Consider the following 26,435-nt stretch of genomic DNA (forward strand, 5'->3'; position numbering starts at 1 on the left):
TCTCTATAACTTTTTGTTGTAGCTCCGCAGTTGAACGGAACACAGCAGATGGGGCGAGATGTCCCTCACCCCGGACTCTCCAAAAGATGTCAATTAGCAATCCTTTTGTTTTGATTTTTGTTATTCGTTTATTATTCTCTTCCCCTCTTTCTGTTTCTGTTGCTTGTTGACAGCATACCTCCTCTGTCTCTGAGGGTGTCTGGACTATTCCTGCGTCCGGTGCTTTTCCTGCTAGCTCCACATTCGGCAATGAGGGGGGAAGTTGCAGAAGGGAGAGTGGGTTGTATGACTGTTACCTTAGGTGAGGACTTCACCTGCGGCCGGCTCCGTTCAACCGCAATGAGAAATTGCGCCAGCATTTAAGAGAAACATACATGCTGCACACACACACCCTCTACCGCAAACCTGACACGTAACTCCTTCAAACCGGGACAGCTCATCAAGTGCAGCGACATTTCTTCACAGTCGCCGCGTTGGCTGGTAACAGTGTGCTCTACCTTCATACCGTTCATCTTCTTTTGATGTAGGGTGAGGCCAGTTTTGCTAGCACACTGCCTTCCGCATGTCGGGCACACCAACATGGATGTGTTTGTATGCGGGGAATCAGTGGCACGCAATTTTGTGCTTTTGCTGCATTTAAGCTCGACTCCCTCACCTTTGTGGAAAGCCTTACAGTGTCGGATGAGGGAGTCCCTGCAACTGAGCACTTTTTGGCACACACCACACTGCACCTCGCCCTTCCCCGGGACGTCAACGTTTTCCTCACGGGCACGCTTACGAGGGAATTGCACCAACACCACGGTACCGTCCTCCTTCACTATGCTTTTATGTTTGAATTTCTTGTGTAGTGACAGGGAAGAACGTGTACCGAAGCTCGCCTCGCACAGGTCACATTGAAACGGCAGCTTCCGTGTATCCTGAGAGGCTGGCGCTGCTGGGGCTCTACCATCTCCTTGCAATGAGTCTTCGTTCTCTCGCCCCCTTTTCACGCGGCAACTACCGCTGCCTATGCCATGTATTGTTCTAAGGTGGTGAAATACTCGGCCTGGCACTGCGAATTTGGAGGCACAGAAGGTACAATGAAGCACCTGCGGTCTCATCGGGACTCGTGTGCTCGATGGTAGGGGAACGATCGCCACCACTGGAGGGGGCTCCGGGGGGATGTCCACTGCAGGTGTTGCATCGCCGTATTTGATCCTCCGGAGGGCATCAGCTCGCACAAAGCCGTGTTTGTTTACCATATGCGTTACAGCACTCGAGCGGCATTGGTATGTGGCATCACACTCCGTACATTTGGTCGGTTCGGAGGTTCTCTGAAGAGTGCGTGTCGCAACAGTTGGGGCTGTTTGTATTGTTGGTCCTATCGCTGCATGTTTCGGGTTACACCATCGGCACTGTGGAGGCACACTAGGGTTGATCTTCCGCACCCTCTTGAATTGCATACTGCGGAATACTGAAAGAGTTATATGGCCAACCCTTCTGCGAGGTGAGCACAGCAATCTCTAAATTACCGTGACGAGGCAGTGGGTCGCACAAGTCAAAAGGCGTGTGACTGACATTCACCTCCTCTTCTGTCCACAACTCGGGTTTGCCGTCACAATTACCCACTACCTTCATGCCAAGAGGTAAATCATTGTGACCCGACTCCACATAACCCCATGTCGCATTGTATATGGATTCATATACTCCTTTCAGTTCTGCACCACCAGCTGTTTGGTCAGCTCGTTCCCTTGCCTCTTTGGCAGTATCCAATGCCGCATCCAGCATTGCTCTCGCCCTGGGACCAACAAATTCCCTTATTTGCGCTTTTGCCATCTCCTCCCATTGCTGCATGTCTTAAATTCTATTACTAGGAAGGTAAATAACTGCCCTCAGTAATTGAAACTCGTCAGTATCCTGTATATCCTCAAGAATCTCGGCATCAACATTAATATATCTTCTGAGATTATTAACAAACACATCCATGGACACATTAACTGTGTCATACGTGTTTGAGGAAAACTGATTCAAAAAGTCATGCAGTTTTATTTCATCCAAACCCGCATAATCTTCCAGCAGCACATTTTCAATAGAGTTGTTAATTGATCAAGTTGGCCCTTTTTCGCCTCCACGCAGTCAATTCAAAAAATATATTGCCGCATGCAACCTATTACTATGGAAACGCCTTATTGAATTCCACACTTCTGAAAACTTGCCCCCTGATTCTTCACAAGCTTGCGATAAAAGCATAAACAAAAATAGAATCAGAAACAGAGACAGAGACAGTTTACACTGTAGAAAAGGACACCACAGTGAGTCACTCATTCTAGGAAGATAATCACAAAAGCGAACACCCTCAAAAAGACAGCTCAGCGCCATAAAGCAGAACCTACTTACTACTAATAAGGAGTTGTGCCCCTTCCCTGCCAGTAAAGACACAACATTCCCCAACAAACACAGTGGAAGATCACAAGACTTATGACCCCTCCATGCTAACCTAAACAAGACAGCGCGAATCACAATTGCATGCAATGCGCTAAGAACCCAAAACGGTTCCGCACATTTGCCTCTGAGGATCCCTACTCAATCGCACCCCTACGCGGGAATCAATATTCTGCCTGTCACAAAATAACACAGCGGACAGCAGAAGGAAAGGGGGAAAATAAAGAAACCCATCACAACACATAAGGATTTTAATGGGAACTTAAAGGAAACCTTCTAGATGAGAATGCTAACACCCATACCACAACAGTGCTCACAATCCTCTTGTATATCAGTGTTTAATTAGTTTTTCACAAAATGATTTGATAATCGTATCGATTCAAGGAATAAAAAAAATGTAAATGATAAGACACGACGCAACAAGCTGCCACATTGCCATTAATGGATGTATGTAATACCATTGTTACTATCCATTTCATTGTGACAACACATGCAAAATACAATCGATACCACGGATTTCGTACGCCTTCCGTCGTGCGGTGAATCGCAGAGTGGATGTAAACAGTTGCGAAAGGATTACACCAACGCAACTGCAAGTTCGTTATGCTGCCAGGAACCTGTCCAGGATATATGATGAGTGAACTCCATTACCCAGACAAAAAATGTGACGCCTCCTCTTGCCCTTTCATTCGTTCTTCACAGTGTTTACCTCGTTGTTGGCTTGCCTGAGGTTCGTCAATTACCTTCGGCCCACAGCAGCCACCGCAAGCATTTTGGTAACTATGTTATCCTCATACTGCACATGGTACTGCTGCACATTGTTCTTCCAGAATCCCTCCACAAACTGGTGACTGCGGTGCTTTGCCTTACCCTGTGTAATTTCACACTTCTGCTCAGACCTCATCGCTGTGGATTCGAAGTGCTGAACGTAAATGATTTCCCAGTGAAACATCTCAGTAATTTCCTTCAACTGCTCAACGGTAGCCTCATTCTGGTGACCACCCCCCTCCGCAGTTGGCAAGAGGGATTGTAACAAATGAATGAATTCGTCGGTTGCTGTGTCATGGCTGCTGGCAACAGTAAACTGCAACAACACAATAGTTTTCTTCCCTATGGTTCCTGAAGCCTGTGCAGCCTGCTTTTCATCAACAATAAAGAATGCATCCGCTACGGGGTAGTTGGGAATGCATGGCACATATAATTCCACCGGAGCCCCCTTCGACTCAGCCCAGTTGATGTCACCTGACACTGTGTTTGGTCGACAAGCATTGAGGAGGTCATCCCTTACGTGTTGCAAAATGCTTTTGCGTGTCCTCGTGCGCCTGGCCCTTTCATTTGCTGGAAGTTTCGTTATTAGGCTTACGAAGCAAGTTAACACTCTGGGGGAACACAAATATTTAATTGCATTCTTCTCAAAATAATGCCCGGTGACAGATGCGTCCCGCGTCATACCAGACACCAGTGCCCACTCCTCAGCAATGCCGGAAAACACTACATTCAAAATTCTTTTCTTTATAGATTCAGAGTGAGGTACGCATATGTATATCTCACTATTGTTTCTCCCACAGGCACGAACAATCTTCACGAGTTTGTGAGACGCGTCACTTTCTCTCCATTCGCCTTTGTTACCCACCACGCCAATATAGAGTTCACGCCGCTTATGGGACTTGATGGAATTTATTTCATTGTCTATGTCGTCCTCACGCGTGGCATGCTTTGCTTCATCGAACACATAACGAAGTGAAGGTCCAACATGCTCCACACGGTTCTCATACATGTTCCACTTTTCCCTCAACTCAACAGGCGTGGCTTGAGGAAAAAGCTTGGGTCCCACACGTGAGAAGAAAGCCCGCATTTCACTCATTTCCCAGCAGTTAACAACAATACGTGCACATCTTTCCCTCTGCTGGAACCAGCTGTCAAAATTTCTTTCATTAGGTGAACTGATCAAAATGCTTCCCCATTTTGGAGCCACATCTGCCGGTGGCTGCTCACCTTTGTTGACGAAGTCATAAATAATATAACCACGTGTATTAGATGATATATTCTTCATAAACGTTATAGCCGCTTCTTTACTGTACTCCCTAACTCTGCCAACGCCACCACCACCAGATTTCTCAAATATATATGCGGCTACACCGCAGAAATACGCAACAATAGGCAACTCTTCCGCATCATAATGCAGTAACTTGTAGAGGATAAAAGAACCCAAATTCTGAGATTTTCCAATCCCCGGGTTACCAATGGCAAGGTATGATCGTGGAAAATAAAGACATCTTGGCATAACACGTTGTGTACGCCATAATTCAATTCCATTCCTTACAACATTCCATACACGGAGCTCTTCTCTGCGAATGAATATGTCACTGTTACTTCCCCGGGCAAAGCCTGTATATGGCCAACCCATTTCAGACGTAAGAACCAACAGCTCCACTCCTTTAGTGCGTTCCGGCTTCTGTTCAAGAGCTTCCTCAATTTCAGGCACGACATCAACTTCCTCATCCTTCCACATCAAACCCTCATTGGGCATTCCATCAACCAACCTCATTCCCAATGTTTGAGTTCCATCGTCGATAATAATATGACTCAATTTCGCATCATAAATGGTATCGTATAATTTCTCTTCGAGAGACTTGCCCTCTCCGGTTTCTAATGGGTTCTCGTTTTCTCGGCCGGCTTGTCTCTTCATCGGGCGGTACGCACCATTCAACCATCCATTTAAAATATTCCGAGTATCTCCCACACTACCGCCGTTCTGATTCATTTCACTCTCCGAATAATAATCTTAACTGAGTGTGTTGTGTTATTTCCTTTCTTTGTAACATAAATAATGAAAAAAATTAAGATGAGGAAATTTAAAATGGATACGCTTATAAACTAAAGCAAATATACAATCAATGAATATTAGGAATTAATATGGCAGATGGAAACTATTTACTAAAATTGAGATTCAATACAAATCTTATCATGTGTTAAGAACTCACAGCAACTTAAGCACAAATGAGGTATGACAGTATGAATAAACATTTCTGTTTGGAGGAAAGCTCAAACAACAATTCCCATTCATAAAACACAATCATTTCAGAAAAAATAATATACTTAGATATATATATGTATGTATTGAAAAGCAAAAAAAATAAATGTGGCATTGCTATGAAAAACAGGAAATAATAGTTTTACTGATAAGCTATGCAAAACGTAGAATACTCGGTTAAAAGTACTCATGTGCATAATGAAGGCGCTTCACATTAAGAAATAATACAAACAACTATCAGAATTTGCGCATAATCTCACATGACCCGTCACTCGGAATGACATTTTGTCATAACTTCCTAATGTGGAAAAACTATTTCTAATGCCAACTCTCACGCTCCGAATCAGTACACAGTGTGCAAATAAGAGTACGAGATTTAAAAACATATACAATAATAGTCGTCGTAAAAAGTAAAACCAATAAAAATAAAATCTTATACATCAAAGAGGAACCTCTCTCACCTGACGCACAAATGCTGCTCACTTTCTTTATTCTTTATTTAAGTGATCCTGTTTTTTTTTCTTTTTCTTGCAACCATGGAACCATGAATCTAAGAAATATATATATGAAGGCACGAATGATATTTGTTTTGCTTTGGTATTGGAGCATCTTGCCATGCGTCTGCTTTTGTGCCTTGGTGAAACTCAAAGAAACCAAAGGCTCACGGAAGGGAACAAATATATTTGTGGGAATAATAATTCAACATTAGGCCTCTTTTGAGCAGAGGGCTGAGTGGAATAATGGTGAAAAAGAAGTATTGAAAATTTATGCCACATGGACAGATGCTTTACAATGTTTTCTCTCTATCTGAAAATATGGAATATATGGAATATATAAGGAACAAGAAACATAGGGAATATATGAAGTATAAGGAAATATATGATATATTCTGAAGTGCCGGATGTGCTTGTGCGTGTCTTTGTATGTGTTCTCTGCTTTATATATCACTAAATATTTTACACATTTCATTTTACTTTGCGTATGCTAATCGCTTGTTTCTCCCTGAATAAATTAGTGTAAATATCCATTGGAGAAATAATAATTTACTTTTTTCTCTTCCCTTCTCTTCCCTTCCCGCTAATGTTTCACCCGCCTATTTCCATTCCTTCTAAATACTGTAAATTTCTTTTTGTCAATGTAACTATTTCCAAAAAGAAAAGTGTAAGTAAGAAACTTTAGTATTACATATCATAATATTTCTAAACTCCTTCTGTGTTATGTTATGCTACTAATATTTTTATTCCCATTCATTTTATTCAGCAGAACATACAAAACCCCCTCAAAAGTCCTTCCTTGTTTTTTTCTTCAACATAATAATATATCTTGTGGAATATACAAATATATAATAACCATAAATGTGTTATATATCATCACAACACCAGAAGCTATACAACATAATTATGTTCCTCAAGAAGCAGTGGTTGTGTTTCCTTTTATTTTATCTCAGAGTCAAACTAATTAATTAATTAATTACTAATAACTTCCTCCAGATATATTGCTTCCATTTTCTTGGATCACTCAGCAGCGTAACACCGGAGTCTTGAAATAAAGAGTCACAGTTCAAATAATATAAAACAGTAAAAAAAAATTAACAGAGACTCGCACCTTCACAATTGGTTGCATTTGGATACATCAAACATATTTATTCGCCTCCTTGTGTTTTCTTTGGAGGGTGAGAGTAAATGCAAAATGTATCAAGTTGACGAGTAGCAGAAATACAACACTTGATATAATTTCACTTACATATAAGCTTTCTTTTCCAACTTTATTCCAAATCATAATATTTTGATAGCAATGTAATGCAGCATTCAGCTATAAACATTTTAACCATAAATACAGTAACTAATATGTGAATGGTAACCCATGGTGATACATTCCATATGGAACAATACCACATTGTTAAATATATACATCGAATTAAAACTATAGCACTAAATTGAAAATGAAAAATTAGAAGAGAGAAAGATATGAATTATCAAAAGAGGCATATTATTCACTAACATGCACTTGTTTCAATACAATCATAATTTGAAATTACTTTAAATGATAAGTGACCCAATATCCTGAAACGACACAATAACAATGATTTCATTATAGCATCTGTAAAATAATGATATGCAATAAAATAAATAATAAAAATAAATTAAAATACAGCAAGCAGTGCAGAATATATTCTATTGCTATATATAAACATTTGCCAACAGATGAATACCTTTACGCATTGGAAGAAAATAATTAAATTCAAACTTCCAATGATTCTGCCCAGTGTTTGTCGGCTACATGTGGGACTCAAAAAAAAACAAAAATTTATTTTAAATAAACATGAAAAAAAGAAAAACTTCGCATGAAACCATAAGGGTACCCCTGTGAGTTATTCGCTACTGTCAAACATAGTTAACTTCACAACCCTCAAGAAAGAAAGAATTAAATAATAAAAGTAAAAGTAAAATTTCAAGTTAAAAAAATAAAAATAAAAATTAAGGAAATATAACATAATTATGCTTAACTAACTGTAATGTGAGGAATGTAAAAATAACAAAATGTTACTCACAATTTAATGTTATCAATGTTTTCCTTCACAAACAAAAACTGTCACATCTCAATGTGTTCCTTCAAATTAATGTAAAGGAACCAGATATGTTTGTATAATATTCTACAATGTCATTTGGCATTGTCTGATGCTCACTCAAAAAAAAAAACTTATTCGTTTTGTTGCGATGTAGCTGTTGACAGTGTTGTGCTCTTTTTTTTTTATTTTATTTTTTTTAACATACCGCTCCGCACTTCCGTAATCCCTTCAATATTCTTGCAGTTCCCATCATAAAAGATACAAAAGAAATCCATCAAAATAAAGTAACTGAAGTCCAAGATGCTGTAGATCGCAATGTATTTATTTTGAATAATGGAACCCTGTGATATCAAAGACAATCATCTGCAATGAATAAACTGAAACATTCACTGACTCATGCCACTAAAATAATAATTAAATTGTTAAACACATGTTCCCATCGTGTGGTAAGTAATTCAAACAATTCTGTGACCACATGAAATACTCGACGAAAAAGGAAACGTATACAATGCATAAGCCATTAGTAAAGTATAAATACAGTTTTTGGTATCGAATCCATCATATGTTACAAAGTTGCATTTCATTAACACACAAGAGCACAATTTAACTCATCATCATATTTCGAATCATCAGTGAAAGAGCTTGGCAACTGTATGATTCGATAACTCCAACATTTGCCTTCACTCTTACAACCTTCACTAACTTGTCCGTAACTTCATTGTTCTTCCAGGCAGCCGTATGCTCAATAATATCATTATAGGAATATTCATCCGACTTCTTCATAGTTTCCAGCGCATCATGCACTCTTTTCAGACGCCATTCATAACAGCTTAAACAAAATATATATAACGAGGCAAAAGCCCAATTGGATTAATACGTCCCTCCACTATTCTCCACTCATCTTCCATTTCCTTCCTCAATTCGTATCTTCTTCTGTTGGATACCTTTTCCCTTGTATGTATTGACAGTTTTTTCCATGCCACAAATGCCTTCATGTCACGCACATCATCGCAGTTTATAATAATTTGGCGGCCTCCCGTATTTGTAGTCCAGTCATCAAAGTGGGAACTATTCGGGGAAGTGAAAATAGTTACACTCCAAACATCAGAGGGAAGTTGAGTGTAAAGGTGCTGCATTGCGTACCTTATGTCCATAATAATGTGTCCTCTGTTTTCAAATTTCATTTTATTTATGGCGTTGACCGCAGCTCTCAAATATTCGTACCGCACAACCCTCCCTCTTTCATCACCCTTTCTGTTATATATTAAGTAGGCGATCGTGTCTGTGAAATATGCAACAACATCAAGCATTCCTTCATGGAAGTGAAGCAATGAATGAAGTAAAAATGATCCAAGGCCACATGATTTACCAATACCAGGTGTACCAATAATAATATGTATCGGTGGGCCCTCAGCTGTTGCTTCCACCCACCATGCTTTCAGACCTCGTTGGATTATATACCACACGCGCATAATTTCACGACGGATATATACATGTTTAAATACTGCTTTGTGCCCCGTAGTGTAATCCAATGCAAACCTGTTGTATGGCCAACCCTTCTCCGAAGTGAGAACAAAAATCTCTAAACCATTGGGTCTCTCCTCAATCTCTGCATCTACATCCGCAGGTTCAGGACTTACATCCACCTCCGCTTCGGTCCAAATCCGCTGTGGTTTTCCATCGAATATCTTCATTCCAAATGGCTCTTCATCATAACCCGACATCACATAACTCCATTTTGCATTATAAATGGAATCATAAGCGCCTTCAACTTCAACAGCACCATCAGCTGTTTGGGCAGCTCGTTTCCTTGCTTCTTTGGCAATGCGCAGTGCCCTGTCCAACTTTGTCGCTGCCACGGGACCAACAAATTCCCTTATTTGCGCTGTTGCATTTTCTTCCCATTGGTGAATGTCTTCAATCCTATTACGAGGCAGATAAATAACTGCCCTCAGTAATTGAAACTCATCAAGCCCCCGTACCCTTCCTAGAAGCCTGGCATTCACAATATAATCCTCCGGGCTCTGAACAAAAATGGGCATCCTAACATTTTCTGCTTCAGCCACCGCAAAAGTCCCGCCAACGAACTCCTGAATAAAGTCGTTCACTGTCATTTTACGCAAACCCGCATAGCGTTGCAGCAACACATCCCTCACCTTACTATTCATCGTCCATGTTAGTCCCCCTTCAGTTCTCTGCCGTATTTGTGGAGGCTGAGCAGCAGCAGCAGCAGGAGGCGGCGGTACATTTTCATCCCGTGGCCTCCTCACTGCTGCTCCAAAATTACCTGCCACTTGTTGGTTTGCATTATTTCTTCGTCGACCCCCACCTCTTCGACGTCTTGACATAACTCTTTTAATATTATTAACTTAACTTCCTTTCCTTTCCTTTTTTCTCTGAAATTATAAATAACTGAAGTAAAGTAACATATGAGGAAAAAAAAATAGCGTGTGCACAGTGTAACATAATATCAAATGTAATAGAGCAAGATAATGTTTATTCACTATCATTTGTATAATATGATATCATAGCGCATTTGGTATTGAGAGGAACAATTTCAAAATATAGCAGCTGTAAATAAATTATTTCCCTTGCTTCATCATTATGTGCTAAATATAATTAATTTCCTGTATCATTCTTTCTAAACCATATATAATACGGAAAAAAAAATATTACTGCCTCATATACCTGCATAAGCACTTCGTATATATAATCAATATTTAAAGAGAGTCAAATTCTATCAATTAAAATCAAGTAAAACAAAAAACAAAAAATTTATGGATATTAATGAAGCGAAGAAATAGAGTATCGGCACAACACATAGGGATATATACACACATGAATACGCACTACACAACTGTTCCACTGGAGTTTCCTCACTTCTGTCAATACGTAATATTCACTTGCATTGAATAAACTCATTGAAATATAAATCACTTATCCCCTCCCCCGTGTATTCACTTACTTCCAAAGAAGAATATTAAATAATGTCTGTAGGACAGGTAAAAAAGAAACTGATACTCTATTTTGCATCAGATAACCAAAAGGTATTTCTGTTTACTTTGATTATAAACAAAAACATCATTTTGCTCTCAGTAGAAATAAAATTTAATTACTTGCCTACTCACTGTTCACAACCATCAACAACTAATTCAGCCCCACAAATTCACATGAATCTGATGTGCCATCGTTGTTGGATTCATTCACACACCTTTTATGATGGTGATTATACAACATATTGTAAATAATTGAAATAAAATTAATACAATTAATTGAGGAAACCGTAAAAGATTATCATAACATATCTTTTATTTTCCCTCCTTTCATTTACACAAATTAAATATGTAATGATACAATTCCCTTTCAGTGTGTGTCCTCACTTATTGTATCATCATTGTAAGTTTCCTATTGCTCATATACACAAAGCTATTGGAATAACAAAAAATAAAACAACACATCTAAACAACTTGAAATAATATATAACAAATAAAGGTAAAAAAGAGAATGAGCGTGAACTGACAGATAATAAAATGAAACACGTCTCGCACTTCCCTTATAAATATTCAATAGTTGGCGGATTACAAATAAAAACAATTACATAATATAGAAAAGAAGAGATATAATTACATTATACACCTGCATGTGGATATGTAACAGCGAGTCATAGTAGAAATAAATTGGCTAAACACAATAGTTATGGAAGATAACATAATTCAAAATATTAAAAATATTATTCTATCAACATTCCCTTCCTTCTCCATTAAGTTTTCAAATGGTTTCAAATAATAATTCACATAATCTCATACATATGTTATGATGGGTTTTGCATGCAGTACAATTTAAAGGAAGTGTAGCTCATATAACATTTTCAAAAATAGGTATTGAATGACTGTTTGCTACCATCAATTACATTTCCAATGCCTAATTACACTTTTATATGCATGAAGGAAGTTACTGATCATAACTTTGACATGCTCGAGAATCCATAACACAAAGCGACAGCTGCATGCAATTAAAAATAAAAATATAAATAACATCCGAATTCATTTACTGACAGATGAGTGCAAGTCATTCACCCAAACTTCATAGCTGCAAATATAAACTCGCTGCTGCCAATAGGAAATAATCCCGCATAAATATTGAGTATCTGAAAATGATAGCAACGGGTTTCCATTATTGAAATATATACATAAACTACATGAGGTATATGAAGCCATATTGGTAAAGTGTCACTACGCATGTTGCAATTTACTATCAAAAGTGTCTGCCTTATTTTATTTCTTGTGTTACTTTAACTCATGAGTATTATTCATTATTCTTTACAATACAACTGTAAGTCATTTTGCATTTTTTTATATTTTCTTATTCTCTCATACTGGAAGTATTCCACATATGAGATTCCTCAATATCGTTCACAAAATAAAAATAATTTTATTTACTTCTGCATTCAGTTTCTCGTGTAGCAGTGTGTACACTAATCATCCATAAAGTTTTTAATTTGCCAAATACATCATTACGAAACTATTTTCATACACAAACACAAACACATACAAATAAACAACCAAACATTTTTAAATGTTGTTGTGAAACGAAAATTGAATCACGGAAAATTGTGGGGCGCACACGTAATGGGCACCATGAATGCCTCTTTGGATATTCCTCTATGGATTTTCACCAGCATCATCAACTTACTTTTTGTGTAAAAAAATAATAGAAACAAGACAGAACAGAAAAAAGAAATAAAGGTACAAATGCATTAATAAACCCAACTCCTCAGCAGGAAATCAAGAACAGGAAGCCACGAAAAGCGTATGGCACATATGATTTTCACCTCTCAGTTACTTAAGGTGGATCGCATGATTTACCCACCTTCTAAGAACACACCCTCCGAGAGGCCCGATTAAAAGAAAAAAAAACGCTATGACGGTTGAAAAGACGTTTTTCATAAACCTTCACTTTATACGTGAGGATGCATGAATAAACAATGATAACGATGAGAATGCTAACGGAAACAATGACGAACCGTGAGGATCCTAGAAAAAAAAATAAAATAAAATCATCACGTACCTTCGCAGTAGGGAAACTTAATAAATAACAAAATATAAATATTCCCTACACAGAGGTATAGGGAGTGTTCGTCAACTTCGTAATGCTAATCAAAAAGCCTTCAAATGTATCGATCATTCGTGTAGTCAATCAAATAAGAAGTAACATGTACTACACGCACAAAAGCACACTTATAAAGCCTACAAACCCACTTGCCCCCTTTTAGAGAATACCACTCTCTAGTCAGTGATAGGAGAGGTGATATTAAAAGTATTCCCTTTATAATTATTTCTGACTCATCAATTCGTTGCAACATAACATAACATGCAAAGATGTTGCATCAGGCAGCGGGGCCACCAGCAATAGCGTTTGGTTCATCCTGGGTGATCTCCTTAACAATATTCCCTTCCATCTTCACTTGAAACTGGTTGATTCTATTCCACAACTCTGTAGTATAATCGCCTCTGCCCCCAACTGGTTCGCACTTCTGCCTCTCCTCGATTGGCTTGCTGTCACTGTACTGTATGTAAATCAGTTCCCATTTCAAGTTTCTTGCGAGCTCATCCCATTCACCAAACAATTTTTTCATTGCCTTGATAAACTTATCTACCTTCGCTCGTGTCGTGTGATGCGTTGGTGCCACTGTCGCCTGGAGCAGAACAATTGTTGTTGCGGTGATCGCCCTTCCTTCTCTATCAACAGCTGGCTCAGTTACAAAGAAAAAGGCGTCCACAACGGGGAAATTTCCCTGTACAGGTCGGTAGAAGCACCCGACCTCAATGTCTTGGCCTGTCGTTTCGGGGTTAAACTGACGAAGTGAAGTTGGAACACGTCCCACGGCATTACCACTTGCCAGAACGGATACATTTGAATCCATTTCTTCTCCAACGCGAGGGAGATACCGCAGGTGCGTCACAATCGTCTGCACAACATTTCCCATCGTGAAGGCATATACGCCCACATTTTCAAATTCATCAGCGGCCCGCTCTTCTTTCCCACGAAAAACCTTTCGAAGGTAATTGTCTCGCATACATGCTGTGTTCGCCCACACTCTCAATTTCTGCTCAATATCAATGGAAACAGCTCTGTTTCTGCATTCTTCTCCATTCTCAGTTACAACCCGGACCAACTTAGCTAACATGTAAGTAGTCCCGTCCTGGCGCCATTGAACTCGACTATTCAGCACCTTCATGTAGTGACTATCATCGCCTCTACTGATTTCTGCCAGTGCCTCATTTATTTCTCTAACGCGGCCCTTGTAGCGTTTTTCACCTTCCAGTACTTGGCGGGCCAGTGGGCCCACCTTCTTAATCCATCCCAATGTTTTCTGCCATTCATTCTCAAGGTTTATGATGTGAGCTTCGGTGATTTTACTTTCCTCCAACTTCGACAGCCGCCTCCACGCAACCGCAGCCTTCAGTTCCACCTCTTCATAGCAATTGATGCAAAGGAACTCGCAACCCCGTGGTTCCTTCCAGTCTTTGTAGTTATTTGGATCTGGAGATGTCAACACAATTACGGGCCACGCTCCCGGCAAGTCTGCGGGTATGGGTTGGTGCCTGTCTTTCCAAAAGTCGTATATAATGTAACCAAGAACTTTTTCAACAACGAAGGCCTCAACAGCATCCAATCCATCTTTTTCTTTTTCATAGAATACAACCTTTCCCGGATGATCGTTTGTCGCCCTGAAGAAAATATATGCCCTACCCTTCACAAAATAAGCGATATTCCGCAACAGCTCCGAATCGTAATGCAGCAACCTTTGAAGCAGAAACGAGCCAACACCAAATGATTTCCCAATACCTGGAGTGCCAACGAGGACGCAAGGAATCTGTTTTTTATTCACGCCTGGCCCTAACCACAAATCCAGCCTGTGCTTCACGAGATACCACACTCTCATTACCTCTCGACGAATGTACACATCCCCGTCAAACACGTAGTCTCCTGGTTCTTCCGCTTCCTCTTGAATTGCATGTTCCGGAATGCTGAAAGAGTTATACGGCCAACCCTCCTGCGAGGTGAGCACAGCAATCTCTAAATTACCGTGACGAGGCAGTGGGTCGCACAAGTCATAAGGCGTGTGACTGACATTCACCTCCTCTTCTGTCCACAACTCGGGCTCGCCGTCACTATTACCCACCACCTTCATGCCAAGAGGTAAATCATTGTGACCCGACTCCACATAACCCCATGTCGCATTGTATATGGATTCATATACTCCTTTCAGTTCGACACCATCAGCTGTTTGGTGAGCTCGTTCCCTTGCTTCTTTGGCAATGCGCAGTGCACTGTCCAACTTTGTCGCTGCCACGGGACCAACAAATTCCCTTATTTGCGCTGTTGCATTTTCTTCCCATTGGTGAATGTCTTCAATCCTATTACGAGGCAGATAAATAACTGCCCTCAGTAATTGAAACTCATCAAGCCGCTGTATCCTTCCTAGAAACCCGGCATTCACAATATAATCCTCCGGGCTCTGAACAAAGACACCCACTGACACATTAGAAGTGCCGAGGGTTTCACCGAAGTGATGATTCAAAAGGTCATGCAATTTCATATCCCTCAAACCCGCAAAGCGTTGAAGCAATACATCTTCAATAGAACTATTCATCGTCCATGTTGGTCCCTCTTCATCCCCGCGCAGTCTCTTGAGAAAACGCCTTGCCGCATGTAAGCCATCAGTATAGAAACGCCGCATTGAATTCCACATTGCTAATGCCCTATTGTCTCGTTGTCTAGCAACTGCAAAATTAAAGTAACGTATGAGGAAAATAATAGTGTGTAAATAATGTAACACAATATCAAATGTAATAGAGCAAGATAATGTTTATTCACTATAGTTTGTATAATATGATATCATAATGTATTTGGTATTGAGAGGAACAATTTCAAAATATAGCAGCTGTAAATAAATATTTCCCTTGCTTCATCATCATGTTCTAAAAATAATTAATTTCCTGCATCATTCTTTCTAAACCATATATAATATGGAAACAAAAAATATTACTGCCTCATATACATGCATCAACACTACGTATATATAATCAATATTTAAAGAGAGTCAAATTCTATCAATTAAAATCAAGTAAAACAAAAAACAAAAAAATTTATGGATATTAATGAAGCGAAGAAAAAGAGTATCGGCACAACACATAGATATATACACACATGAATACACACCACACAATTGCTTCTTTATTTATCCTCCCCATTTTTACAATTCATAATATTCACTTGCATTGAATAAACTCATTGAAAATATAAATCACCTATCCCCTCCCCCGTGTATTCACTTACTTCCAAAGGAGAATATTAAATAATGTCTGTAGGACAGGTAAAAAAAAAAAACTGATAGTCTTTTTGCATCAGATAACCAGAGAGTATTTCTGTTTACTTTCATAATAAACAAAAACATTCTTTCACCTTCAGTTAAAATAAAATTGATTTACTTGCCTCCTTACTGTTCACAACCATCAACAACTAATTCAGCCCCACATATTCACATGTATTTTATGTGCCATCGTTGTTTGATTTATTCACACATCTTCCATGATGGTGATGATACAACATATGAAAAATTATTGAAATACAATTAATACAATTATTTGAGGAACCCATGAAAGACTATCATAACATATCTTTTATTTTCCCTCCTTTCATTTACAAAAATTAAATATGTAATGAGACAATTCCCTTTCAGTACGTGTCCACACTTATTGTATCATCATTGTAAGTTTCCTATTGCTCACATACACAGAGCTATTGGAACAACAAAAACATAAAACAACACATCTAAACAACTTGATAAAATATATAATAAATAAATAAAGGTAATAAAGAGAATGAGCGTGAACAGACAGATAATAAAATGAAACACGTCTCGTACTTTCCTTATAAATATTCAATAGTTGGCGGATTACAAATAAAAACAATTACACATTATAGAAAGGAAAGGATATAATTACATTATACACCTGCATGTGGATATGTAACAGTGAGTCATAGTAGAAATAAATTGTCTAAACACAATAGTTATGGAAGATAAAATAATTCAAAATATCAATAATATTATTCTATCAACATTCCCTTCCTTCTCCATTAAGTTTTCAATGGATTTAAATAATAATTCACATAATCCCATACATATGTTATGACGGGTATTGCATGCAGTACAATTTAAAGGAAGTGAAACTCATATAACATTTTCAAAAAAAAAAGGCATTGAATGGTTGTTTGCTACCATCAATTACATTTCCAATGCCTAATTACACTTTTGTATGCATGAAGGAAGTTACTGATGATAACTTTGACATGCTCGAGAATCCATAACACAAAGCGACTGCTGCATGCAATAAAAAATAAAAATATAAATAACATCCGAATTCATTTACTGACAGATGAGTGCAATTCATTCATCCAAACTTCATAGCTGTAAACATAAACTCGTTGCTGCCAATAGGAAATAATCCCGCATAAATATTGAGTATCTGAAAATGATAGCAACGGGTTTCCATTTTTGAAATATATGCATAAACTACATGAGGTATATGAAGCCATATTGGTAAAGTGTCACTACACATGTTGCAATTTACTATCAGAAGTGTCTGCCTTATTTTATTTCTTGTGTTACTGTAACTCATGAGTATTATTCATTATTCTTTACAATACAACTGTAAGTCATTTTGCATTTTTTTATATTTCCTTATTCTCTCATACTGGAAGTATTCCACATATGAGATTCCTCAATATCGTTCACAAATAAAAATAATTTTATTTACTTCTGCATTCAGTTTCTTGTGCAGCAGTGTGTGTACTAATCATCCATAAAGTTTTTAATTTGCCAAATACATCATTACGAAACTATTTTCATACACATGCACAAACAAACCGTTGGGACAATATCTTTGAGGAATTTCCTTCACTATATTTGCAGTTCAGTAGTAATTAAAATACACTTTTTGTATAATTCAACACATGGTGGAATTGCAAAGAAATGTGATGGTACTTATAATCAATAAGTTCCCAATTTTCCTCACATGGTCTCTTTTCATGCCTTTCCACACATATATAATTCACAGAGAATTACTGCAATATCCTTCATATGCTTTCAGGATTCCATATGTCACAATACAAATAATATACATTTACACATATATATAATTTGGACAGCATATTGCTTAACATATAAATTATCACAAACCTATGATATTACACTCCTCCTAAGAATAATAGAATCAAATCATTTCTATTTTGCATCATTACATGAAGCTTTGGAAAAGAAAAAAAAAGAATCAAACAAAAGGTAATGTAAAGAACACAGTTTCATAATACAGATTATAACTTGTTTGTGAATTTCAGATGCAAACACAAAATGTTCAAACAGTAAAACAGTAAAGGATAGTACTGGTGATGTAAGCACAAATTAATCAAAAATAGAAACATAAATAAAATTGAAACTTATAAAAACACAAATATATATGATACAAATATTTACCACATATTATAATTCGCCACCCTCACACTTGAATTAGAAAGAGTACATAACACACATATGTGGTAAAACTAATACAACTCGAGTATACGTATGTGCCATCTTCATAACATAATCATTCTAATATTTACTCAGTATGTGTGTCTGTGTGTGTGTCTGTGTGTGTAGAAATGATGAAATGTAATTGTAACAAATCAGGCACAACACAAACAAAATATATGAATTATATTATTCTCTAAAAAGTAGAAGAATAAAAATCAAGAAATATTACGCAGCTTTTCTCACAAGTAATTTTGTTTCTGTATATAACACGACAGCTGACAACATTAAACTCTCAATTCCATAATATCTGACACCTGAAGTGATAATTAGCAGCGGATGCCTTTAACAAAAAACAACAGAAATAACAACATCAAAGCATGTTTTGAAAGCTTAAATAAACTTCCTCATGGATAAACCATTTGTACGAAGTTTGAGTGCCAAGTTGGAGGAACAAAGAAAAAATAAAAAAAGAAGAATTAAATGGTAAAACAATTGCGTGTGATATAACTAAAGGATTTGTTAGGCACTACACTCATTAAACTCCAGTTTCATAAAAATACTGCAAGGCATAATATTTACTGCTTTACCGGTTATGTGCCTCCAGCAAGCAATAATAAATACTTCGAGTATTATTCAATTTCTGATGCTATGAAGTGTGTAATAAATTAGTGCGGGAGCAAAATATTCAAATGTTGGTGTTCACTTCAAATTATAACCTCTGCACTATGAATGTCTCTCGATGTTTATAATTTGAGAGAGCAAAAGTGACGGCGCTATTACTTATTTCTTCCAGTTCATGAATACATACACATATTTATACATATATAATCAGAGGTGACACGCAAAAGCGTTTAAACATCAGGCATGAACATCTTTCCATTCAAAGTAAGACGATACAATAAGGTAAGTTTAGGATGAAGTGAAGGTATCATAATGTTAATATCTTCCTTCAAGCGGAGGATTCAATTCAAATAGGCGTACTTCACAAACAATAGTAAAATAACTGAGAAAACTTATATCACTTAATCGTTATTTCCTTCAATTCTTATTTTGAATCGCTCTGTACCGTCACACCTTCAATAAAGTATATAGTGACGCATTTCATACATCCTCCCTAAGCCATCTCTCATAGTCATTAGCTCTCAACAGCAATAATAACAAATAATGAATAGTTTAGTTCTTACCTTCCCTTTTTTACTACCCACAAGAAAGATATACGAAATAATTATCATACTGAATAAACAGTAGGCGTTCCTCATTATCCTACACAAAATATGAATTGAAACGATAATTTACTAACGGAGCGGAAGTGTCTGAAAGCGTCTTTAACTCGTCTCCTGTGCGGGGCGAAGAGGGTTGTGTTGTGTGGGCTTTCTAAAAATTTCACTCTCTTGCAGACAGCTGTGTAAATAAACGGGGAGTACAGGTGTGTTTAGAGAAAGATAACCGTACAAAATAATACTCTGCACTCCTATGACCAAAACAACCATTCATAATGCAGGCTTTCAAAATACACGATATCATCTCAACAAATTGTAATTTTTTTTTGCATAATGTCCTCCAGAAGACAGAACAACAGATGACACAGTTAAATAACACATGACAAACAAGGAATATAACCGCACATCCTCAGCAGTAAATGTTTCAGTTTCTCCTTTAAAAAAAAAAAAGAAAAATAAAACAGTTTCACACGTGTGGTCCAAAAGCTGCATCAGCCAATACAATATCTTGACAGCTTGTCACGCAGTCTTGCCTCAAGAAGAAAATAAATCATTCATCTCTGCTTTCCTTAGTTGATAAATGAGATCCCATGCTGTGTTAACTCCCGTCTCCATTCAAAAAGTTGACTCAACGTTATGACGAGGCAGTGACCAAAAACAATCCAAATGCAATTCTAAATTTCTTCATATTACGTTTTCAGTTTTATTACACATTTCCCCAACCATTCCAAGTACTAACAGGAATAATTTGGTTCTATAATAATGCATGTGTTTTCTACAGCTCTTTCATTTTGTTATGATCCGCACAAAAATTATATATGTGGTTGTTGATTCGTCCTGTCAATCAAAGTAACAATCATAATAATTAATTTTCCCCTTTTCTTCATTTTTTCTATTAGCACATGTGCACCTTGGTGAGATCACTTTCACTCATTTGCACTGATTGGTCAACACTATTTAGTTCGTTATTCAACACACTCCCTTACATGTCCTCCTCTCACCATTTATAACCCACACGAGCAGCATCAAATATAAATTGTGAAGAGGTATGAGATCACAAGGAGCTCGCTCTCATTGAGAAGGTTGGATGCGTCATATATATATAATCATGTAATCCCTTTCCATTTCAACAATACGCAAACCTCAACTGCGGAATCGACTTTGAATGAGTTGACCTCGTCAGCATGAAACGGGGCCCGCCAAGTGGCATGAACATTAATCTTATCAGTAAACATGTGTTTGAGGTGTTGGTAATAAATGGGGTCAAAGAAAACATAAGTGCGTATCATCTTCCCCGTTATGCCCGAGTGGAAAATATACATCATCTCCGTGAAGATAATTGTATCCATGTTGTATCAATTCCTCATCCAGCTCTTCATCCTTATCAGTACCCAAACGAAGTGCCATCGCCTAACTTTTTCCGTGAATGCACTCACACCTTTGAGCTAACGAGTTCCAGCAACTTTGCAACTGTCATACGGCTCGGGAATCCATGAGAATTTATGATCATATCTGTGCAAATGCCTTTACTCATTGAAGGGCATGTTAACACACCATCAGTCATGAGATCCACTACTCCCTCCAGCCAGCGCCGTGAGGAAAACTTATTTCAGACCTCGGGACCGCGAACTTCTCTCGTAGTAACTTTAACTTTATTGTTCTACATCCATTGATATATCCGAGTCACTGGAAGGTGAGAGATGAACACATTTGGTCCACAACAGCAGGCTGAGGGTATTTATTATATTCAAGAAAATTAGGTCTTGGTTCCTTGAAAGGCACGGGAGTGTATTTGTTTACAAAAATATCAAACTGACAAACAGCCGCACCTTTACTACTGGCAATACCATCACTACTAAAGGCATTGTGTCTCGCAACATTCCAATCTGTTGGAAGAATTATATCATACATACTCACCGTTGGGAAGTCTTTCCAGTTCCATCTCATGCTTACAAAAAACAACATAGCACCCATAGCCACAATTGAGCGAACTGCGGTTGTGTACACCTTTGCGTCTTCAATATTGTAACCTCTATAGCTCATAATGCATACCATCGTATTAATTCCTGCACCTAATATTTCGTAGTTGCTTAGGTTCATAGCCTTCGTCCGGCAAAGGGACAGTTGAGAGTAAGCACTCAACATAAGTACTGTGTCCATTTCTAATGTACTGATTATACGCAATGGTTCCAACAGCTTGCTTGCCCATGGCTGACTGTAATGTGTTTCGTGCAAATTGATTGTGATGTGGAAAGGAAAATAATGCTAGCGACAACTCCAAGTGAGCCTCGTGTACTGCTCAATGTCTTTGTGGTGAACTGCTATAAGAGAGTCATTCGCTTCGTCATATAAGTCAATGAATTCCACAACAAGCCCTCAACTAAAATATCGTTAATCGATCACTTGCTTGAACTCAAGTTATCCAGATGTTAAGAAATTACAGCGTGTTTCCCATCGCAAACGAAAACATACAACCTCACGATCCTTCCGCCAACACAAACAATTTGAACACTCTTCTGACGGTCATTTATCGCAATTGAAACGTAAGGATGCAAGCGGCCTGTGTTCCTCAGGGTTCGTAATACATCCCGACACAAACGGCTCATGTATCGATAAACGCACATCAGCACTTCATTGAGGAAAACTGTGTAGTATTTAAGAAATTCGTTAAGACTGATATAATCTATTTCCTCCACTCCAATATTGTACGCATCCGCGTGTAAACAAACAAATTATCCATGTCTAGTGTTACCTGACTAAGAATGGCAAAATTATTAACCAAACAGCAACAACTTTCACCCTCTGGGGTATCGCAAGGAGGGATATACACCATTCCCCATTGACTTGAATAGAGAAATAATGATCCGCACATGTGGGTCAATAGACGAGGCCATGGTCACTCCACTGCTGCCGTTACATATGATCACTGCATGGTTTTTATATCAATGTTGATGATGATGTGGGATTTGCTGCTGGAGGCAACCAACAACATAAGTTTAAGGTTGCCACGTGTGAAGAGAGGCCCAACTGCCAACCCTCAACCAGGATAACAGAAGTGATTATAAGGAAAGAGAAGACAACATATCATAGTATGTTTACCCACCGACAAATAACTGAAGAAAGAGAGAGAGAGAGAAAGAGAGGAAAATAGAAACAATCACGTCACCTGCTGCGCGTCTGCGAAGAACACCATCAAGAGCTGCTCCATAACTGCAACCATAACTAACATGTATAATATAATTATAACAGCTCGTATATGAAACAGCACATCCAGTAACTGCTTCTAATGTTTGCATATTTCACTCCGTCACAATCTCTCTCCCATGACACCTACTGGAAACACAACTCAGAGGAGTTATAGTTGAGGCATGTTTCCAATACGCCCTCTCCACCACGGATGGCAAAGAAGCAAAAAGTACCATTACATTTTTGTTCCTTTTATCATTGGTCTATAGATCCCTATCTCTACACGGATGGAAAATTTAGATTGTATAAATGAAAAGAAGATGTGAAGAGTTAGTGTAGTATAATCCAATTCTTTAGTTAGTAACAGCACAAATGAAAACAAAACGTTACAATGTTTTCTTACGTCCGTCGATAACATTATTTCTGTCTTTCTCTGTGCCCCTTAAGATTACGATGTGGCTTAACTCCAGTTACGCGTTAGCCGATAAAATACTACTTTTGCTATTCCTTAGTCGTCTTCATTTCCACTTCCCTTCCCTCACCTCCGGCACTCAAGTGAATTATCACGTCCCTTTCCTTGCAGCAGCTGCGGAAGCTCATTACTGGTGGACAAACAACACACTTGGAATGGCGCAACGGGGCACTTCAAGTTGTGATCATAAACCAAACCAGGTACAAAAACGAACCCGCTCCTCCTAATGGTTGGTTCCCTCCTCTTTAAGCATTTGTCACTCTTAACAGCAACGCCGTGCACTGCTAAAAAAAAACAATTACGCGTCTTCACCTCCTTCCACGTCGTCCATTGCTACGTCACCTCGCCCCTCCACAACCTCTTCACGAGCGCGCCGCCTTCCCGCCAGTCCCATCAATGCTGGTGCATCTCGCATGCCAGATTCTCGGCGATATGCCTGAATTAATTCCGCTTGCATCGTTTCCTTGAGTGTCACTTGGAATTGGTCGATGGATTCCCAAAATGTTTGCGGTCCCAGAGGACCTCCGTCCTCACCTCCAGCTCTATCGGGAGGTCCTTCGCAAAGTTGCCTGCGGGTTATCGTGCCACCGTTAACCGAATTAATGTATATCATTTCCCAAGCCATGTTACCCGAAAACGTGTTCCAGTCGGAAAAATAACTTGCTATGTTTTCTCGGAACTTCTGCACCTTATCCGTAGTGGTGGGGTGCCTCTCCGACTTGGTTACTTGTAAAAGCACAGCTATATTTGGAGTGGTCGGTGGCGCTGTTCCGTCACGGTTTCTCCTGAGCCGCCCCTCAACGAAAAAAAAGCCATCCACCACGGGTTCATTGCCTGTGGCAGGGAGGTAGAGAACCATGTGTTCACAGCGTTCAATTGGTCGCTGTTGGGCCGCAGGTAAGGCCTTCTGCCCAATGAGTCTCAACTGCTGAGGAGCCATGTCGTTCAGTATGCTTCGACGGTCAGCTATTTCTCTGCCTCGTCGCAGGTATTTCAAGTTGTTTGCGATAACTTTAAAAACTCGAGGGAAAAGAAGCGAAAGCAACGCAAGCCTTTCAAAAGCGTTGGCCCCGACACTCTCGTCTGACATTATAATCTCCTTTGACGTCATCTCCACAATAAGAATGCCAAATAATGTGCAAATCAACATATTCCAAATGTTGACAGAAAGCGATCTGCAACGATATGATTCGACATTGACAGTCCCAGAGCTTACCCGCACTATCTTCACCAATTTGTGCGTTACCACATCATTTTGCCAGTCCGAAGATTTTCCAATAATCTTATCATATTTCTTTCCGTTTTCGCTATCGAGCTGCCTAGCTTCTTTACGCACACATTCCAGTCGTGCGTCATAGTCAGGGGCTGAGAAAACAAAACGAGGCAATGGACCAACCATGTCAATGCGCTCTTCCACAATTTTCCACTCGCTTTCAAGCTCCTCCATTAACTGCTGCCTCGTTTTGTCGCGCGGCGCCTCCTCCGAAAGCACACACAGCTTTTTCCATGCCACAAATGCCTTCATGTCGCGCACATCATCACAGTTTATAATAATATGGCGGTCTCCCCTATTCTTTGCCCAGTGCTCGTAATGTGCCGTATCCGGAGAAGTGAGGATAGTTACACCCCAAAAAGGTGAAGGAAGATTCTGCGGTGGAGTTTCATTCTTTTCACTGATATCAACAATTACGTGCCCCTTCTTTTCGTACTTTACTGCATCTATGGCCTTAACAGCAGCTTTCACGTGTTCATACTGCACAACCCTTTCCTCTTCTCCGGGTTTCTTGTTATATATGAGGAAGGCGTTCCCGTCTGTGAAATATGCAACAACATCAAGCATTCCATCATTGAAGTGAAGCAATGAATGAAGCAAAAATGATCCAACTCCATACGACTTTCCAATACCAGGTGTACCAATAACAATATGTATCGGTGGTCTGTGGGCTGTGTCATTCAGCCACCATGTTTGCAGCCCTCGTTGGATTATATACCACACGCGCATGATTTCACGACGGATGTATACGTGGTTGCAAATTGCTCTGCATTTCTTCCTTAAGCACAGTGAAAACCCGTTGTATGGCCAACCCTTCTCCGAAGTGAGAACGAAAATCTCCAAACCATTGGGTCTCTCCTCAATCTCTGCATCAACATTCGCAGGGTCAGGAGTTATATCCACCTCCGCTTCGGTCCATATGTGCTGTGGTTTTCCATCAAACACTTTCATGCCAAGTGGCTCTTCATCATAACCCGACATTACATAACTCCATTTTGCATTATAAATGGAATCATACACTCCTTTCAGTTCGACAGCACTAGCAGCTGTTTGAGCAGCTCGTTCCAATGCTACATTGAGTGCATCATTCAACATGTTAGTGACAATAATCCAAAGCCGCTCTCCATCTCTCAGTCCACGAATATTCACCTGTAACCCGGCCTTTACTACCTCATCTGCTTGTTGCCAGCGCTGAAGATTCAATATTCCCTCTCTGAACAACAGGGGGTAAGCAGTAGCAAAAACTTGGTACACTTGATACTCTGTTGTCGCGAATATTCGATTGAGCGCATTAACGTCATTAATATACTCTTCAGGTTCCAGTACGAACACAAACATTGATACATTATTTTCTTCATTCACATTATATCTTCTGCCAAAATTACGCCTCAAAAAATCATTCAACGTCACATTTTCAGGATGAGCCCGACCATTCAGCAAAACTGCTTCAACGCTGCTGAAAAGACCCCATCGTGGTTGGTTATTATTCTCCACTCGTTGCTGGACTGCTGGAGGTTCCGCATCGTTACGCGCAGCCTCCTCATTTTCTCGTCTCCTTCCCTCAATGTCACCCCTTCCTTCAATAGGAACCTGTTGATTCATTTCACTCTCTGAATAATAATCTTAATTGAGTGCGTTGTGTTATTTCCTTTCTTTGTAACATAAATTTTAAAAAAGGGAT

The 26,435-nt window shown here is 39.0% G+C and overlaps 3 protein-coding genes and 3 pseudogenes across 3 annotated transcripts, besides 17 other annotated features; all 6 read right to left on the bottom strand.

Annotated features, from left to right (window-relative positions):
• Positions 1–107: part of a mobile genetic element that runs on past the window's edge.
• Positions 1–1,431: part of a mobile genetic element that runs on past the window's edge.
• Positions 1–26,435: part of a sequence feature (sequence corresponds to BAC RPCI93-3B10) that runs on past both edges of the window.
• On the bottom strand, positions 1,448–2,229 carry Tb927.2.220 (annotated as a pseudogene).
• Positions 2,219–2,265: a microsatellite.
• Positions 3,161–5,185, bottom strand: Tb927.2.240 (retrotransposon hot spot (RHS) protein, putative; the record flags this gene model as incomplete). The annotated part of the gene is made up of 1 exon (XM_946384.1): positions 3,161–5,185. One exon carries the CDS (start codon positions 5,183–5,185, stop codon positions 3,161–3,163), a length of 2,025 nt encoding a protein of 674 aa, XP_951477.1.
• Positions 6,507–6,531: a microsatellite.
• Positions 7,575–7,606: a sequence feature (AT_rich).
• Positions 7,747–7,776: a sequence feature (AT_rich).
• Positions 7,867–7,936: a sequence feature (A-rich).
• Positions 8,199–8,224: a sequence feature (AT_rich).
• On the bottom strand, positions 8,630–10,372 carry Tb927.2.270 (annotated as a pseudogene).
• Positions 12,035–12,058: a sequence feature (AT_rich).
• Positions 12,441–12,462: a sequence feature (AT_rich).
• On the bottom strand, positions 13,411–15,780 carry Tb927.2.280 (retrotransposon hot spot (RHS) protein, putative; the record flags this gene model as incomplete). The annotated part of the gene is made up of 1 exon (XM_946385.1): positions 13,411–15,780. The coding sequence occupies one exon, from the start codon at positions 15,778–15,780 to the stop codon at positions 13,411–13,413; it is 2,370 nt and encodes a 789-aa protein (XP_951478.1).
• Positions 16,875–16,899: a sequence feature (AT_rich).
• Positions 17,421–17,444: a sequence feature (AT_rich).
• Positions 17,827–17,847: a sequence feature (AT_rich).
• Positions 18,696–18,727: a microsatellite.
• Positions 19,770–20,109: a mobile genetic element.
• On the bottom strand, positions 20,688–22,672 carry Tb927.2.300 (annotated as a pseudogene).
• Positions 22,941–22,966: a microsatellite.
• Tb927.2.340 (retrotransposon hot spot (RHS) protein, putative) lies at positions 23,780–26,356 on the bottom strand (the record flags this gene model as incomplete). Its single annotated transcript, XM_946386.1, has 1 exon — positions 23,780–26,356. One exon carries the CDS (start codon positions 26,354–26,356, stop codon positions 23,780–23,782), a length of 2,577 nt encoding a protein of 858 aa, XP_951479.1.

The sequence above is a fragment of the Trypanosoma brucei genome, chromosome 2, assembly GCF_000002445.2.
Source record: "Trypanosoma brucei brucei TREU927 chromosome 2, complete sequence".
Taxonomy (NCBI): Eukaryota; Euglenozoa; class Kinetoplastea; order Trypanosomatida; family Trypanosomatidae; genus Trypanosoma; species Trypanosoma brucei.